The 18,425-nt window shown below is 41.1% G+C and overlaps 1 protein-coding gene and 1 non-coding gene across 2 annotated transcripts; one reads left to right on the top strand and one right to left on the bottom strand.

Moving 5' to 3' along the window:
* Positions 1 to 661: 661 nt before the first annotated feature.
* On the bottom strand, positions 662 to 18,001 carry NCR3LG1 (natural killer cell cytotoxicity receptor 3 ligand 1). Its single transcript, XM_030332305.1, has 5 exons — positions 17,802 to 18,001; positions 15,208 to 15,555; positions 4,919 to 5,233; positions 3,275 to 3,372; positions 662 to 987 (listed from the first exon to the last, which is right to left on the bottom strand). The coding sequence occupies exons 1-5, from the start codon at positions 17,911 to 17,913 to the stop codon at positions 895 to 897; spliced, it is 966 nt and encodes a 321-aa protein (XP_030188165.1). The 5' UTR covers positions 17,914 to 18,001; the 3' UTR covers positions 662 to 894.
* On the top strand, positions 16,337 to 16,469 carry LOC115526625. Its single transcript, XR_003972677.1, has one exon. It is a non-coding gene; the product is annotated as a small nucleolar RNA SNORA72 (small nucleolar RNA).
* Positions 18,002 to 18,425: the final 424 nt, after the last annotated feature.

Below are 18,425 nucleotides of genomic sequence, written 5' to 3'. Positions count from 1 at the left end.
TATTTGTCTTTCTCGGTCTGACTTATTTCACTTAGCATAACACCCTCAAGGTGTTTCATGCATATTGTTGCAAATGACAAGATTTCACTCTTTTTGCAAGGGTGAATAAAATTCCAAAATGAATAAATTACATTATATGTTAATAGAATTTTATATATATATTTTACATATATATTATATATTCCATTTATATAAACATATATATTTCATTTTATGTGTGTGTGTGTGTGTGTGTGTGTGTGTGACACAGGTATAACATTTTATTTATCCATTCATCTATTAATGGACACTTGTTCCTATATCTTGGCTATTGTAAATAATACTTCAGTGAACATAGGGGCGCATATATCTTTTAGAGTTAGTGTTTTCATTTTCTTCAAATACCCAGAAGTCAAATTGCTGGGTCATATGGTAGTTCTATTTTCAGACAGAACTGTTCTGTTCTGTTTTCCATTGTGGCTGACCAATTTTCATTCCCACCAATAGTGCACTAGGGCTCCCTTTTCTCCACATCCTCACCAATACTTGTTGTTTCTTGTCTTTCTGATAATAGTCATTCTGACAGGTATGAGCTAATATCTCATTGTGGTTTTGGCTTCCCTGATAATTAGTGATGTTGAGCACCTTTTCATGTATCTGTTGGCTATCTGTATGTCTTCTTTGGAAAGCACTGCTTTCTTTTTCTTGGATGAGCTGTTTGGCAGAAGGCTATTAAGGAAGGAAGAATGAACAGTCTGCTCTTGAGCAAACCATTAAAGCCATTAGGAAAAGTAATTTCAGTTACTTATGCATTTGCTGAGAAACCTTGTTTCTGATGTTTCTGTGTAAGAACTTCCAATGTTCTAGTGGTTCCTCCATGTGAATAAGACACGAATGCATCATAATGACAGCACCTCATTTTAATTCCTCAGTCTCTGCTGTATAGGTTTGGGTGTTTTGAGAAGAAGCTTTCAAGACACAGGATAAGGGACATGTTTGGGGTCGTGCCTGCAAAAGATAAAGGGGAGAGGGCACATGAGTATGGGGGTAAAACCTTTAGACCATGATGCAGGTCTCATATCTGTGAAGGTTCGAGGAAGGAGAAGATTGGGTAGCAAGAGCCTCAGACTACAGCGCAACTCTGAGAAAGTGTTAGCCACCCCAACAGGGAACTACAAAGCCTCCTGGCCTTCTCAGCTATTTTCTAGGGCTTCCCAGGGAGAGCATGGCATAAGCTCAAATACTGCAGCAGCTCCCTGAGATGACACAGCTGGAGCATGTTGGCTGAGTACACTCCATAGCAGGCTCTCTCTGCAAAGGGTCTCAGCAGCACATCTCCATAGCAACCATACATTCTAGTCAAAACTCAGCTTCATGAGGAGCTGTATCAGTTAGCTTTTGCTGTGTAACAAGCCAACCCAAAACACAGTGGTTCTGGAAAAAAAAAAAAAAAGCATTTATCTCTCACTCATTTGAGAGTTGGCTCTGTTGAGTACTGATGATCTCAGCCAGATTTGCTCACCTGTCTGGGAGTTGCATGGCCGTCATCTGATTTAGATGATTTAGTGTGGCCTCCAATACAGCAACTAGCCCTAACTTCCAGTGTTGCTCAGCCTGCAGCAGGCTCTGCTTCCAGTGTCTCTCACCCCAAACAGGCTCACTTGGATGCATCCTCCTCTTACTAACATCCGAAGCACCAAAGAAAGCAAATGGAAATGCACCAAGTCTCTTGAGGCCTAGACTTAGAAATGGCACTCTTGTACTTTGGTCTCATTCTACTGACCAAAGCAAGTCATAAGGTTGAGCCCAATGTTAAGGAGCAGCCTATAATTGGAGGACACTGCAATATTACATGGCAAAGGACATGGATGTGAGGAAGCGTGAAGGTTTGGAGCCAAAATTGCAAACAAAATTGGAGCAAAATTGCAGAATCCAGGCTAGTCACAAAGGCTTGAGTCTCTTTTTCAAAAAGTATCATCATCAAACGTGAGGTTATCATGAGAGCACCTGGATATCACAAGTCAGAGGAAGGCAAGAAATAGGAGAACAGTACAAATACCACAAGACACATTTGAAAACCACTTTATATCTAGTTGTCTCATTGGCCTAGGTCCCACCCAAAGAATAAATCCCATGAATCGGTTGGCAAATTTTAGATAAACAAATAGCCTTTTTTCTTTTCTTTTTAACGTTTATTTATTTTTTTTGAGACAGAGAGAGACAGAGCATGAACGGGGGAGGGGCAGAGAGAGAGGGAGACACAGAATCGGAAGCAGGCTCCAGGCTCTGAGCCATCAGCCCAGAGCCCGACGCGGGGCTCGAACTCACAGACCGCGAGATCGTGACCTGAGCTGAAGTCGGACGCTTAAATGACTGAGCCACCCAGGCGCCCCGCCTTTTTTCTTAATTAACTGATTATTCTATTTTTCCTAAGGCACGTATAATAAGACATATTAGCTACTGCACAGATTCTGCCTTGGCAGGCCCATAAAAAACTAAAGGCAATTTTATTCTGTGGAACCATTTTAAAAAACATATTTACATTGGTCTCTTGGGCCTCTACAGTTTGAGTTGTTTTATTTGATATTTGGGCCATAGTCAGGGAAGACCATGTTTGAAAACATGTTTTAGTTCAGAAACACTTAGGGAGAGTTAGGAATTCCGGGTTAGGGGTTCCTGAGTGGCTCAGTCAGTTGAGCATCTGTCTCTTGGTTTAGGCTCAGGTTGTGATCCCAGGGTCATGGGATCAAACCCCACATCAGGCTCTGTGCCGAGCATGGAACCTGCTTGGGATTCTCCCTCTCTCCCTCTGCCCCTCTCCCCTACTTGCGCCCTCTCTCTAAAATAAAATAGAAATAAAAAAATAAAGAAATTCCTAGTTAAACCAATGAAATCTGGTGGTAGGTTATCTCATCGAGCTATTAACAAAATATCAGCACCTGGGAGAAGGAATTCTCACCTCTGAGCCACAGTTTCTATGTGTGAGAACAACAGTGCAGCCCATACATGGTTCAAAAACCTGGTGTGAACCAAAGGTGTTTGATTCACAATGAGATGTGTACATTATGAAGAGGCAGAGGGGCTTTACACTGCGTCTCCCCAGAGTCACAAAGCATCACATGGAGATCGGAAAAGAAAGTTCATCAGTGCAGCATCAGAAAAGCCACATACCACAAACACACACCAATATCAATCCTAAGAACTCCTCAACGGCATCCACTGGCATTCTAGAATCCCCGAACTCCCAAAGTCAACTCCAAAACATAGGGCTAAACTTTGCTTTGGAGCCTCTTACCTTTTTTAAAAGATAAATAATTAATAAAATCACTGCAAGTGACAAGGGGACTCCAATGTAGAAAAAATTGTTCAAACTCCAAGCTGTCTTCTCAGATTCTGCAGAGGGAAAGAGGAAAAAAACATTAAGAGGAAAACTAAGGGCTGGAGCCAGAGACCACACAACCACTGCTAGGACCTGGGGTTGTATGTCATTTTCCCTGTCCCTGTGACCCTCTGCCACGCGTCTTGGCGTCCTCCATTCCTATCACACACACCTCCACCCATCAAACAGTGTGTTTAGCACTTGCCAGGAAACACTGCAATACTGAACACTACATAGCACACACACATGCCACGCAATGTTCAAAGCTTCCAAACTACTACACCCTTACTCCTATAGACTGAATATGTGTGCCCCCCCCTCCCAATTCATATACTGAAATCCTGATGCGCAGCGTGATGGTATTAGGAGATAGGGTTTGGGGGAGGTGATTAGGTCATGCCAGTAGAGTCCTCGTGAACGGGTTTAGTGCCCTTATGACAGAGGCCCTGGAGAGCTCCCTCATCCCTTCCACCATGTGAGGATACAATAAGAAGTGTGCAACCCAGAAGAGAGTCCTCACCCAACCATGGTGGCACAACCATTGCAAACTTTCAGCCTCTGGAACTGTGAAAGATAAAGATCTGTTGTTTTGAAGCCACCCAATCTGTGGCAAATTGTTATAGCAACCTGAATGGACTCAGACATACATATGATGCAGACAAACCCCTTATTCGATACACACGAAGCGTGTTTCAATTTCATACTCCCCATGCCCCACACATACCCTGTACACATCCCTTCACACACCACCCATACACACATTCCTAGCCCTTACTTCCAAGAACCATTCCTCTCTCCCTCCAGGACCATCCCAGTGCCCATCTAGCACACCCAGACCACATCCCACAGGGCTCCTTGTCAGACCCTGCCTTCTTTACCCCTCATAGCTCCAGGCAGATGCATCTAATCAGAAGGGTCATACCCACCCAGGACCAGAGCTGTGACCAAGGAAGCCAAGATATGTGCTCAATGGACCTCATTCCACCAGCAGGAAGGATTCTATAGTGAGTTGTAGATCTTGAGCTAAGGATCCAATATGCCCGGGGAAAGTGCTGGGCTCCTGCAGGACCACTCCACTATGGCCTCCCCATCCTGGGCACAATCCATAAGGCAGAACTGACTCAGCCTCTACCAGCCAACAGTTTGCAGTGGACCTGGGGCCTGAGCAGACGAGTTGCTGGCAGGGCTGGGTCCCTGGCCCCTGATAGACCCTTATCCTCAGAGGACACAGACAGGATCCTATGCCCATTCTCCTTGTAGCTAGCAAGCTTCACACCCCAAGCCATATAGACCACCCAGGTCACTTAAACTGCCATGGCTAACAAGGAGCCCTGTTTTCATCTGAGAACTTTTGTCACCACTCTCCACCTCCTAGACTATCTGCCCTGGCTTAAGAGACCTAGTCTGGACTGCTGACTCTAGGGCTGAGCTATGCCATACCAAGCTTTCTATCTTCCCTACTGGCCCCCAATCTTCCCTTAGGGACTGCCTGGGAACCAAAGTTTTGTGTTACCTGACCTCAAGGTGAAGAGTAAGAGAAATGTTCAAGAGGTTGCTTACCTATCACAGTCAAGGTGAAATTGAGCTTCTGAGGGGTAGGCAAGGATTTGTGATATATCACACACTGGTAGATGGTCATATTGTCTTCCAGAGAGGGCTTCAGCATCAAGAAGCTAGTGACATTAAACATACCATTCTCGATGGTGTGATTAGTGATGATGCCTTCAAAAACCTCCTGAGGATCCTTCTGGGATAATTTTTTCCACGTAATAGTAATGTTGTCAAGGTGGAACCCACTTGACATACACAAAATAAGTGTTTCTTGCTTTTCTTTCACTACGGCTTGCTCTGGAAACAAGCTGCTGACTGGGAAAGCTGCCAAGAGAGAAGTCATACTTTGAGGGTAGGTAGGGACTAGATTACTATCAACCCAATGCCCCAGTAACAATCCTAAGATTCAGCAAGCCTTTAGGAAAGGTGAGCATACTGAATGGGATTCTGCTCAGGCTAAATATTCTGCGAATGTTGGTTTCAGTGTCAGCTGATATGCTATGGCTCCCTACTCTCACAGCAATTTTACAGAGCAGAGTTTCTTAAGCTACTTTGTATCCTACATAGACACCTGTAAAAATCCGAGGAAAGGCTTGGAACACTGCTGTGGTAGAGACTGCTAATGGCCAATTTCCAATCTTCAATCTTCAATGACATATCCAAATTAAAGCTACATCTTTCAACCTCCATGTAGCCATATGAACTTAGGGTCTAGTAATTTAGTTGTAATCAGAAGTGATGAGAGCAACTTTCTGGAAGTATCCTTAAATAACAAGGGTATCTTAGAGAAAAGGACTGTGCCAAAAAAAAATTAAAAAAAAAAAAAGAAAAGAAAAGAAAAGAAAAGAAAAGGACTGTGCCCTTCTCTTTCTCTCCCCTTTCCTCCTTCCTGCAGAATGGCTGGAATACCACCTGATGACTAGAGACAGAGAAACCACTTCCAAACTCAAGGTGGAAGCTACCTGTTGAGAATGGCAAAGTGATAAGATAAAAGGATCCTGGGTCCCCTAAGGTCACAAAACTGCCTCACCTGCCTTGGGTTGGCTACAGTTGTGTGAAAGACAATAAACTACCTTTTTTAAAAGTCATTGTTGACTTCTGGTTTCCCTTCTAACATATGAAGACCCTGGAAGTCGTAACAAGATGAACAAACTGCACATCAACAAGTTTTCTTAGATCCATCAGAGAATTGAGGTGACAAGGCAAACCAGCACCCTGAAAACTAGACAGGCAGATTGAGAGAATCGCGGCCAAGATCATGGCACCGTAAGCAGATACCAGAGCCATAAACCAGTAGAAGCACTTAAGTAGCAACTCTTGACAAATCTCTAAAGGATGAGAGTAAGAAGAAACTCCTGGGGGGGGGGGGGCTCAGTCTCATGGCGGCCACCATTCTTTCATTGGTTGTACCACCAGGAACACCACCAGGTTCTCACAGTGAAGATTCAAGAAAAAATCCCCTCCTGTTTCAGGGGAGAGGAAAGGTATTTAAAAATATACCCAGTGCAATATCCATAACAAAGGATGCTCTCAAGAGAAAAGACTGCCAGAGCCTTCTCTGACCTGGGGTAAAGATGATTAGCCAACTTTAGCCCCCTCTAGCCTTCAGGTCTCACCTAGGAACACTTCTAAAGGTCACAGCCTAGGGGCTTACAGGTCTCCAAGAATGAGCTTTAATGGTAAGATCCACTGTTTCCCCTCAGCAACACTTCATTACCACAGCAATGGGGCTCCAGGGTGATAACAGTAAAGGAAAACCTAGAGAGCTGCAAGGCACCAAATCTATTCGAGGAGGGAAACTCAAAGAAAACAGGTAGCCAGCAATGAGGACCTGCCCATTCCAGCGGAAAATCCTTACAAGGAGCCTCTTAAAAAATGTATCTTGTGTGAAAAACATGTAGATTAAAAGAATGTACAGTTTTTGTCCCAGCTTATTTCTCCATTTACTGGATGCATTTATGAAAGGCATAGGACTGGTCTTTGTGGGAAGAAACAGAAATCACCAAAGTGATTAGGAGAGCTCAAATCATGGGGTTTTTATGCCAGTTACATTACAAGGATCCTACATATCTCAAAGACCCTAACATTTGTAACATCAAGTACCAGTAGTAAATTATAGAAGTTTTATCATCAATAAACATATTTTACAATAAAGAGAAAGAGAGAGAGAGAGAGAGAGAGAGAGAGAGAGAGAGAGAGAGAGGGAGGAGCGCCTGGGTGGCTCAGTCTGTTAAGTGTCTGACTTCAGCTCAGGTCATGATCTCATGGTCTGCAGGTTCCAGCCCTGCATCGGGTTCCGTGCTGACAGCTCAGAGCCTGGTGCCTGCTTCAGATTCCGTATCTCCTTCTCTCTCTGCCCCTCCCCAACTCATGCTTTGTCTCTCTGTGTCTCTGAAAAATGAATAAACCTAAAAAAAATTTTTTTTAAAGAGGGGGAGAGAAAGGTTAAAAAAAAAAAAAAGAAGCAAAGAACAAGTTCACCAAATAGAATGGTACATACTAATCCAACTATATACATAATCACTTTAAATGAATGGTCTAAACATATTAATTAAAAGACAGAGACTATCAGAGTGGATAAAAAACAAAAGACTCACCTACATGTTTTCTGTAAGAAACCCACTTTAAATATGAAGACAGGTTTAAACAGATAGGTTTAAATCAAAGGGATTGAGAAAGACACACTATACTAATGCTAACCCAAAGAAAGCTAGAGTAACTGTGAATTTAAAAGAAGCCTTCAGAACAACAACAAAATTTTTATTAGGGATAAAAAGAGACATTACTTAGTGAAAAAGGGATCAATTATTCAAGAAGACCTAAAAATCCTCATCTTGTATGCACCTGACAACAGAATGTCAAAATACATGAGGCAAAAACTGAAAGAACTACAAGGACAAATAGACAAATCTGCAATTATAGTTGGAGATTTTAACACTCATCTTTCATTAATTGATAGACCAGCAAGCAGAAAAGCAGTAAGAAAATAGTTGAAAGGAATAGCACCACCAATCATCTGGACTGAATTAATTAATAGGATACTTTATCCAACAGCAGAATATAAATTATTCTCAAGTTCATGTGGAACACTCACCAAGATAAATCACATTCTAGCTCATAGACTACATCTTTAAACATTTTAAAGAATAGAAATAATGCGGGGTATATTCTCAGACCACAATGGAGCTATCCAGATATAAATAAGCAGAAGGATGGCTGCAAAAATTCCAAATTACTTGGAGAATAAATCATTTCTATTCTAAATAATATATGGGTCAAAGAAAAAGTCTCAAGAGAAATTTTAAAATATTTTGAACCAAATGAAATTAAAATGAAAATCATACTTATGAAAATTTGCAGGTGCTACAAAAGAAATGCCTAGAGTGGAGTGTATAATATTGAATACATATTTTAGAAAAGAGGAGAAACACAAAATCAACTATCTTAATTAATAAGCTTCCACCTTCAGAAGCTAGAGGAAGAAGAGCAGTTTAGCCTAAAACAAGCAGAAGAAAAGAAATATCAAAATTTAAAGCAGAAAACAATGAAACTGAAAACAGGAAATCAATGGAGAAAATCAATGAAACCAAAAACTGCGGCTTTGAAATGATTACTAAAATGATAAGCTTCTAGGTTGACTAAGAACAAAACAGAGAAGACATAAAGTACTAATATCATAAATGAAAGAGGGATCACTACTGATGCCATGAACAGACGGATAATAAAGGAACATTATGAGCACCATTATGCCCACATATATAATAACTTGAATAAAATGGACCAATTCCTTGAGAGGCAAAAATTACCAAGATTCACACAAGAAAAAATAGATAATTTGAATTGGCCTGCATCTATTAGGGAAATTTAATCAATAATTAATAACCTCAGAAAAATAAAGCACTAGGCCCAAATGGTTTCAATGGTGAATTCTACCAAACATTTAAATTAATAATGATGCCAATTTTTTACAATTTCTTCTAGCAATTAAAGTAGAGGCAACACATCCTAACTCATTCTATAAGCCCAGTAATACAGTAATCCCAAAACCAGATGAAAACATTACAAGAAAGGAAAACTATAGACCAATATGTTTCAGTACACTAAATGCAAAAGTCCTCAACAAAATATTAGCAAATTGAGCCCAACAATGTATAAAAATAATTATACACCACAACTAAGTTCAAGTCATCATCATTCAAGTTCATCATTCAAGTCAATTAATATAATCCATCACATCAACAGACTAAAGAAGAAAAATTACATGATCATATCAATTATGCAAAAAAAGGATTTGGCAAAATCCAACACCTATTCATGTTAAAAACTCTCAGGAAACTAGGATAAGGGGAACTTTCTCAACTTGAAAAAGAACATCTACAAAAAACTTACAGCTAACATCACACTTAATGGTGAGAAACTAAAGACAGGAACAAAGCAGGGCTATCTCTTCTGACCACTCCTATTCAATATTGTGATGGAAGTCCTAGCTAGTATAATAGGGCAAGAGAAGAAAATAAAAGATCTACAGATTAAGAAGGAAGAAATAAAACTGTCTGTTCTCAGACACAAGGTTTATATAGAAAAATCCCCAACACTGGACCAAAAAAATATTTAAACCCTAGAACTAATAAGTGATTACAGCAGCAGCAGACTGCAGGATTCAAGGTTAATATATAAAAGTCAATGGCTTTCTGGAAAGAGCCCAAATGTCCATCAATGGATGAATGGATAAAGAAGATGTGGTATATATATACAATGGAGTATTACTCGGCAATCAAAAAGAATGAAATCTTGCCATTTGCAACTACGGGGATGGAATTGGAGGGTACTATGCTAAGTGAAATTAGAGAAAGACAAATATGATATGACTTCACTCATATGAGGACTTTAAGAGACAAAACAAATGAACCTAAGGGAAGGGAAACAAAAATAATATAAAAACAGGGAGGGGGACAAAGCATAAGAGACTCTTGAATATGGAGAACAAACAGAGGGTTACTGGAGGGGTTGTGGGAGGGGGGATGGGCTAAATGGGTAAGGGGCATTAAGGAATCGACTCCTGAAATCATTGTTGCACTATATGCTAACGAATTTGGATATACATTAAAAAAAAAAGTCAATGGCTTTCTAATACACAAGCAATAAACAATTGGAATTTCAAATTAAAAACCCAATACCATTTAAATTAGTGTGCTGTCTGCCCCCTTAAAATTTCTTTAAACCTAAAAGAAATATTTAGGTTTAAATCTAACAAAATACGTACAGAATCTACATGAAGAAAACCAGAAAATTCTGATGAATGAAATCAAAAATCTAAATAAATGAAAGGATATTCTGTGTTCATGGAAAAGAAGAATCAATATTGTTAAGGTGTCAATTCTTCCCACCTTGATCTATAGATTCAATGTAATCAAAAGCCCAGAAAGTACTTTGTGGATTATGACAAACTGATTCTCAAGTTTATAAGGATAGGCAAAAGGTCCAGAATAGCTCACACAATACTGAAAAGGAACAACAAAATTTGATGACTAACACAATCTTACTTAAAGACTTACTGTAAAACTACAATAATCTATAGAACATGGTATTGGTGAAAGAATAGACAAATAGACCAACAGAACAGAATAGAGAGCCCAGAAAAAGACCCACACAAATGTATTTAACTGATCTTTGACAAAGGAACAGAAGTAATTCAACGGAGAAAAGATAATCTTCAACAAATAGGCTGGAACAACTGTACATCATATGCACAAAGTCTGCACATGGAATCTAGACACGCATTTTATACTTTTCACAAAAATTAACTCAAAATGTATCATAGACCTAAACATAAAACTATAAAATGTCTAGAAAGATAACATAAAAGAAACTCTAGGCGGCCTTGAGTTTGGTGATATGCTTTTAGATACAATGCCAAAAGCAGAATCCATGAAAGCAAAAAATCAGTAAGTTGGACTTTACTGAAATTTAGAAATTCTGCTCTGCAAAACACAGTTAAGAAAATGAAAAAACAGGCCATAGACTGGGAGAAAATATTTGCAAAACACATATCTGATAAAGGATTTGTATCTAAAATATACAGATGACTCAAAAAATAAATAAATAACATAACAGAGGATTCTTAAAACTCAACAACTGGGACACAAAGGACCCAACTGAAAAATGGTCAAAAGATCTAAACAAGTATCTTTCAAAAGAAGATATGCAGAGGACAAAAAAGCAAATAGAAAGATCCTCAACATCACATGTCATTAGGGAATTACAAATTAAAACAACAGATGAGATATCACTACATACTTACTAGAATAGCTAAAATACAAAAAATTAACGATACCAAATGTTGATGAGGATATAGAACAACAGGAACTCTCATTCATGACTGGTAGAAATGCAAAATGATACAGTCACTCTGGAAGAACTGGCAGTTTCTTACAAGTTTAAACATCGTCTTAACATATGATCCAGCAATCACACTCTTGAGTATTAACCCAATTGAGATGAAAAATTATGTCTACACAAAAACCTGCACCTGAATGTTTATGGCAGCTTTATTCCTAATTGCCAAAAACTGGAAACAATCAAGATATTTTTCAATAGGTGAATGGATAAACAAACTATGGCACATCCATACAATGGAATATTATTCAGTGATAAAAATAAATGAGCTATCAAGCCACCAAAATAACAAACAACAACAAAAAAAGACATGGAGGAATCTTTTTTTTTTTTAATTTTTTTTTTAACGTTTTTTTTTATTTATTTTGGGGACAGAGAGAGACAGAGCATGAACGGGGGAGGGGCAGAGAGAGAGGGAGACACAGAATCGGTACAGGCTCCAGGCTCTGAGCCATCAGCCCAGAGCCCGACGCGAGGCTTGAACTCACGGACCGCGAGATCGTGACCTGGCTGAAGTCGGACGCCTAACCGACTGCGCCACCCAGGCGCCCCAAGACATGGAGGAATCTTGAATGTATATTGCTATGTGAAGGAAGCCCATCTGAAAAGGCTTCATATTGATGATTCCAATTCAATTATATAATATTGTAGAAAAGGCAAAACTATGGGGACAGTAAAAAGATTAGTGGTGTAAGGGGCCCAGGGGGAGGGGCAAATAGGTGAAGCAGAGGCAGTGAAAACTATTCTGTGATACTGTAACATATATGTCAAACTCACAGAACTAGAAACACACAGAGTGAATCTTAAGGTATGCAAATTTTAAATAAACCATTTAAAAGTTCAAGGAATCCCCCAAAAGAGAGAAGGTACACTGTAACAACAAATCTAAGTGTACTACAAATGTACGAAAGAGCCTCGCTGCAAGGGACAGAAGAAAGGTGCTGACCTATGGAATTTCTGAAATAAATGGAGTCTACAAGAACAAAGGCAAGATGAATTGCAAGTACTACCCTGGGTGATAATGTTGTTTCTCATGGGGGTACAAGTTAACAATTCTGATATGGCTGTAGACATATACTAGAATTAAACAATTAAGTAAATAGACAAGAGGACGATGGGAGCCAGGTTTCTTACTGCTGGAGTGGGTTTCACAAATATGCAAAAGAAGGAGGCTAGAATGATTCATATGGTAATAGATTAAAGTTAGGGACATCATTAAGAACTACTATATTAAAATAAATATAGACACAGATGGTTAAAAATAGAAATTCTTACAGATTTTTGTATATACACAGATTAGTATACATACACATATTTATTTGCTCTGTCAGTTCAGAGGGCCCAGAAGCAATGATATCCCAGTGGGGACAAGCATATCTAGTGCCCGCATTTTGGTTTCTAACATATTTTCCAATCAAAAGAACCAGAGAGAATTCCTTGAATAATTGGCTGATTCTAGGAATGGGACAAGAAATACACAAGATGATCCTGGAGCATCTTCTAGTGCCAGAAAGTAAGGAAGTGCTTAGCTCAAAACAAAACCCCACAATGATGAGAGTATGTCAAAGAGACACAAGAGTCAACTGAAAATGCTCCCAATGGCCAAAGCAGGAACAATTTGAGCAATAAAATAAAGTTGTATGAAATTATAACCTAAAGCACAAAATAAATATCCTGAGTCCAAACTGACATCAATAAATTTAGATTAATAAGTGAGGGAGAAGAGAGAAATCTCTTGTGCAGAAGAATCCCAAATAAATTATGTAACTACTCCACTCTAAAGGAGGGGGAGCATAATTTACCACAGCTTAAATGTGCGCTGCATAGAGTGACTTCCTTTCAAAGACTATAAGATGACAAAGAGGAGAGGAGACTAGCTTTATAGGGGAAAAACCAGACAAATACTAAAGCTAGATGATTAAGGTCAACACCAAGAGTCATAAATCATTCAAAGAAATGGGATGGGATGAAAATGGCACTTTACCTCTGTGATCTTCCTCCCCCCAAACCATAACTCCAGTGAATTACGAGAAAAATAGCAGGGAAATGCCAATAGAGCGGCATCCTATGATATACCTGACCATTACTCCTCAGAATATCAAGGTTGCCAAAACAAGGAAAAGTCTGTGAAACTGAGAAACTGTGACAGTAAAGAGGAGCCTAAGGACACATAACAACTAAATGTATTGTGGTATTTTGGATATGGGATCCTGGAACAGAAAAAAAGACATCAGATTAAAAGTTAAGGAAATCTGAATAAACTATGGACTTTAATTAATAATAATAATTATCAATATTGGCTCATTATTTATAACAAATACACCATACTAATGCAAGATGTTAATAATAGGGAAAGTGGTGTGCAGAGATGGGAGTGATATGAAAACTCTACTATCTTTGCAATTTTTCTGTCAATCTAAAGCTATTCTAAAAAATAAAACCTATTAATTTTTTAAATGCTTTTATTTTAAGCTTTCTGTCAGTTGCAGAGGAAATGAATCCTAACTTAACATTCTCATCCCCCAAACTAATATGTACAAAATATTAGAAGTCCTAAGTACAATTTTGGGAAGGCTCATAGACGCTGTCCCCCTTTTATAGGCTGAATTGTGGCCTCTCAAAATTCATATGCTGAAGTCCTAACCCCAGTGCCTTGGACTGTGACTATATTTGGAAATAGGGTCTTTATTTAGGTAACTCAGTTACAATGAGATCATTAGGTTGGGCCCTAGACTAATATGACCAATGCACTTGCAAGAAGGAAAGAGTAGGACACACATGCACAGAGGGAAAAATACTGAAGACACAGGGAGAAGATGGCCATCTACAAGCCAAGCAAAAAGCCCTCAGAAAAAAACAACCCCACGGATACCTTCATTTCAGACTGCTAGACTCCAGGGTTGTGAGAAAATAAATTTCTGTCATTTAAGCCACCTGTCAGTGGTATTTTGTTACGGCAAACCCCAGCAAACAAATACACCCCCCAAAGCTCATCTACATATGATCAGACCAATCATAACAGAGGAGAGCTCAAAGAGGTGTTTGGTGGACAGTGGCTGTTGCTGCAAGTCTTCACTGGGCACCTACCTCACACCAGCACCCAGCTGGGCATGTTCATGCATTATGTTACGTAATCCTCAGAACATCATGAGACAGGTGTGATTTATCACCCCATTTTGTGCAGGGGAAAATTCAGGTCCAAAAATGTTAAGTGACTGGCCCAATCACCCAGTTTGGAAGCAGCAAAGCTAAAACAGGATTCAGGGGTGCCTGGGTGGCTCAGTCGGTTGAGCGGCCGACTTCGGCTCAGGTCATGATCTCGAGGTCCATGAGTTCGAGCCCCACGTCGGGCTCTGTGTTGACAGCTCAGAGCCTGGAGCCTGTTTCGGATTCTGTCTCCCTCTCTCTGACCCTCCCCCGTTCATGCTCTGTCTCTCTCTGTCTCAAAAATAAATAAACGTTAAAAAAAAAATAAAACAGGATTCAGATCTATGGAACCCAGCATCTCACTCCTTTCCCGGCTACCTTTCAGAGACACCTCTGCAGTAAACACTCACCATCCATACACTAAGTAAATCATATCATAACTTATATAGCTGTCTTTCACTGAGCACTTACAGTGGGCCATACATTATACTAAGCATGTTACCTGAATTTTTCATAGACTCTTCCCCACAGTAAACCTCCTAGGCAGGTACTATTACATTTGTTCAGAAAGAGATTCTATGTGATTAATAGAGGTTCTATGTGATTAGTAACTTGCCCAACACTGTTCGGCTGTCAAACCCATCTGTCTGACCCATAGGCACGTTCTAAACCTCTGCTCCGTCTGGCCCAGCCACAACTCCACCCCAAGCCTCAGTACCACGGAAACCACAGGGCCCTGCCCCCAGGGAACTCACCCACAACCTCCAGCTTGACTTGTCCCACTGCTTTGTGAGGGGTGATCACCACCTCACATCGGTACTCTCCTGCTTCCCTCAGCTGGATCCCTGGCAGCTGCAGTGAGGCATTCCCACTCTCCAAACTCTTAAGAGGCACCATGGCTCCAGGTCGACCTGTCATTTGTTGGCCTCCAAAAAACTCAAATAGCTTAACTTCTGTTGCAGACCCTGGATTCTTCCAAAACCAGGTGACACCCATAATGGTTATGTTTGGGGAGGGGTCACCATAGACTTGGCAGAAAATAGTGGCATTGTCATTCAGGAGCACAGTCTGAGTTGTCCCCGCCATCTTCACATGCAGGGAACCTGTGGCAATAAGAGAATTCAGTTATGGGAGGCTGTTGGAAAAAAACATAGGCCTGATACTCTCAAACACTACCACATAAATGGAAACAAATCCCTTTTTTTGTGAGGGGAAGGGGGTGTTTCAGGTACAGACGCTCTTAGTTCACGGCCCTGCATTAACCCACGTAAGAGTGTTCAACTTGGTTCTTCTTTTTCAAGATTGTTTTCAATATTCTATGTCCCTTGCAATTTCAGAGGAATTTTAGAATCAGTTTATCAATTTCTACAAAGAACTCAGCCGAGATTCTAACATGAATTGCACTGAATGTGTAGCAATTTGGGGAGTACTGCCATCTTAATAATGTTGTCTTCCAATCCATAAATGTGTTTTGGGGATGTACTATGGAATGAATGTTTGTGTCCCTCCAAATTTCACACAGTTGAAGCCTAACCCCCAGTGTGATGGTACTTGGAGGTGGGGCCTTTGGGAGGTGATTAGGTCACAAAGGTGAAGCCCTCGTAAATGGGATTAGTGTCCTAATAAGAGACAGGCACAGAGATCTCCTTCTCAGCACCAGGGGATAAAGTAAGAAGGTATTCCTCTACAAGTCAGGAAGAGCCCCCTCACCAGGACCCAATTCAGTCAGCACCTAGATAGTGGACTCCCCAGCCTCCAGAACTGTGAGAAATAAATCTCTGTTGTTTAAGCCACTTAGTCTAAGGTATTTGTTAGGCGGCCTAAAAAAACTTAGGATGGGATAATTTTTCCATTTCACTTTAGATCTTCTTTAAAAATTTTCAACAGCAAATATTCCTGCTGTTCTCATTTTGTAAATAATCAAGACAGGCTAAACATTTGCTATATTAAGATCATGCATGTCTCCCCAAACTTAGTTCTTTCCCTGGATCTGGTTTTATCAATGCTGGTGATTCATATGATGCATCTTATGTGGGAAATATCTGTAAGTCTAGGTATCCTTGAGAAATGATAGCAAAGCTAGTGTAATCACTTTTAAAGATAACAATTGATAATTTGATGATTACCAGTTGCCATTAAATGAGTTATAAAACTAAAAAAACATAGTTTTCAGAGTAAAAGTTTTGTGCTCCTTTTGTTAAACTTATTCCTACGTATTTTATTCTTTCTGATGGATTCATAAGTAGAACTTTTCTCTTAATTTTATTTTTGGATTGCTCATTGCAAGTATATAGAAATACTATTTATTATTTTTTATTTCCATCTCCCTCCCACAACAGGCACCCGTTGTAAGATGTTTAATGCTTACATTTTTGTTCTCTTTAAAACTGCCTTGTTTTGTTTCTCAAACTTATGAAAATGCTATGGAGTTACATGTTACTGTTTCTGCTTCTGGCACTGTTTCAAGATCCTCTCACTGCTATGTGTACGGCTAGTCCATTGGTTGAAGTTGTTGACAAGTTCTCTATATGCAAATCCACATTTGGCTCATGTACAGCCCCAAGGATGGACAGACACTCAGACGGTCTCCGAAATTCCCACATCCCTAACCATCCACCCACCACCACCTGGCTCAGCCTGGCCTACTCTGGCCAGTCTAGTAAGCGTCAAGTGATATTTTACTGTGTTAACTTCTATTCTATGATTAGTAATGAGTTTAAACATCTCTTCATATGCCTTTCAGCCTTCTGGTGTCCTGTTCGATAATTAGACAGAAACATCCATCAGTGTCCCTCCCCCCCCCCAAAAAAAAAGTAAAAGAGAAGGTTTGAATATCACCACGAAGTTAAAACGTTCCCCTTACTCTCGGCAGACTTTTCAGTAAAGTGAAGATGCCTCCCGGACAACACGTGGGATAAGCAAGTGGAGTGGTTTTTTTTCCACTTCCTCCCCCTTTGTTTGTCTTCTCAGCTGTAGCAAAATGATGCAAGCGTCTCTGAAATTCACAGAGCATTCAGAGCATAGAATCAAAGGAGGCCCCCCTCCCCAGGTTTCTACAAGGGCCGACTCTGCACACAGTAGCCGACAGTACAGTAATGAATGAGTAAACGAACTCGAAATTTCGGAGGAGAGCTCCCGGAGCTCGTTAGAGCCCGGAGCGGCTGCGGATCTCGGACGGGACGGGACGGGACTGCTGCTGTCGCGGACCGGTGAGGGGGCTGCCGCGCGGCCAGCACCCCATCCTGCCTACGCATCCCACCCTGCCTCCACCCTCCCCCACCTCCGCCTACCTCACACACCCAGCCTCCCCCCCCCCCAACCCCCCTCTCTCCGGGCGCAGCGGGCCTACTTGCGCTGGGCGGCGAATGCCACAGGAACAGAAGTAGAGGCAGAGACACGTGAAGGAGCAGGAGAGGCAGCTTGCAGCCCCGCGACATACGGCCTTCCGACCCGTGAGCCATGTCCACTGCCACGCGCGATTTGGCTGCGCCCACTTGCTCAAAGGACCGGCCGGAGCCCGGGTCCGCCTACTAAGCTGTCTCCAGAAGCTTCCCCTACGTAACTCAACCCGCCCTCAGCAACAGAGACACTGAGTGGGCGGGACTGCAGCCCGCCGCCCGCCGCCCGGGAGCCCGCGAGCCCGCGAGCCCGCAAGCCCGCGAAAGGGCTTAAGTAAAGGCGAGCCCGCACCTCCTAGGCCTATGAGTCCCTTCCGCTTGTCTGCGAAGTGGGTCTGGCTGGCTGCTCTCTTTACGTTGAACACTTGTAAGGAGCCATGTGCCCGGCTACAGCCCCGCCATGGCGCAGGAGAGCCGGGGGAACCCAGCCTTGGGCGGCAGAGGTTACCGCCTTGGGCAGGGAGGTGTCTTACGGCGGGGGGTTCAGGTCAGCCTCTGGTTCACTTTGTTTTGTTTCTGTTTTTTTGTTGTTGTTTTTTTAATGTTTATTTACTTTGAGAAAGAGAGAGAAAAAA

Source organism: Lynx canadensis, chromosome D1, assembly GCF_007474595.2.
Source record: "Lynx canadensis isolate LIC74 chromosome D1, mLynCan4.pri.v2, whole genome shotgun sequence".
NCBI lineage: Eukaryota > Metazoa > Chordata > Mammalia > Carnivora > Felidae > Lynx > Lynx canadensis.
The sequence above is the reverse complement of the archived record's forward strand: the minus strand, read 5'-3'. Positions and strand labels throughout refer to the sequence as shown.

Bases quoted from the DNA above. Each gene is read 5' to 3' on its own strand.
- NCR3LG1 (XM_030332305.1), bottom strand. From the start codon at position 17,913: ATGGCTCACGGGTCGGAAGGCCGTATGTCGCGGGGCTGCAAGCTGCCT. The intron at 5,234-15,207 runs GTGAGTTCCCTG...CTCTCTTGGCAG, and splicing joins AGTCAAGCTGGAGGTTGTGG to CTTTCCCAGTCAGCAGCTTG. The intron at 988-3,274 runs GTAAGAGGCTCC...TATCTTTTGCAG, and splicing joins TTATTTATCTTTTAAAAAAG to GCACGACCCCAAACATGTCC.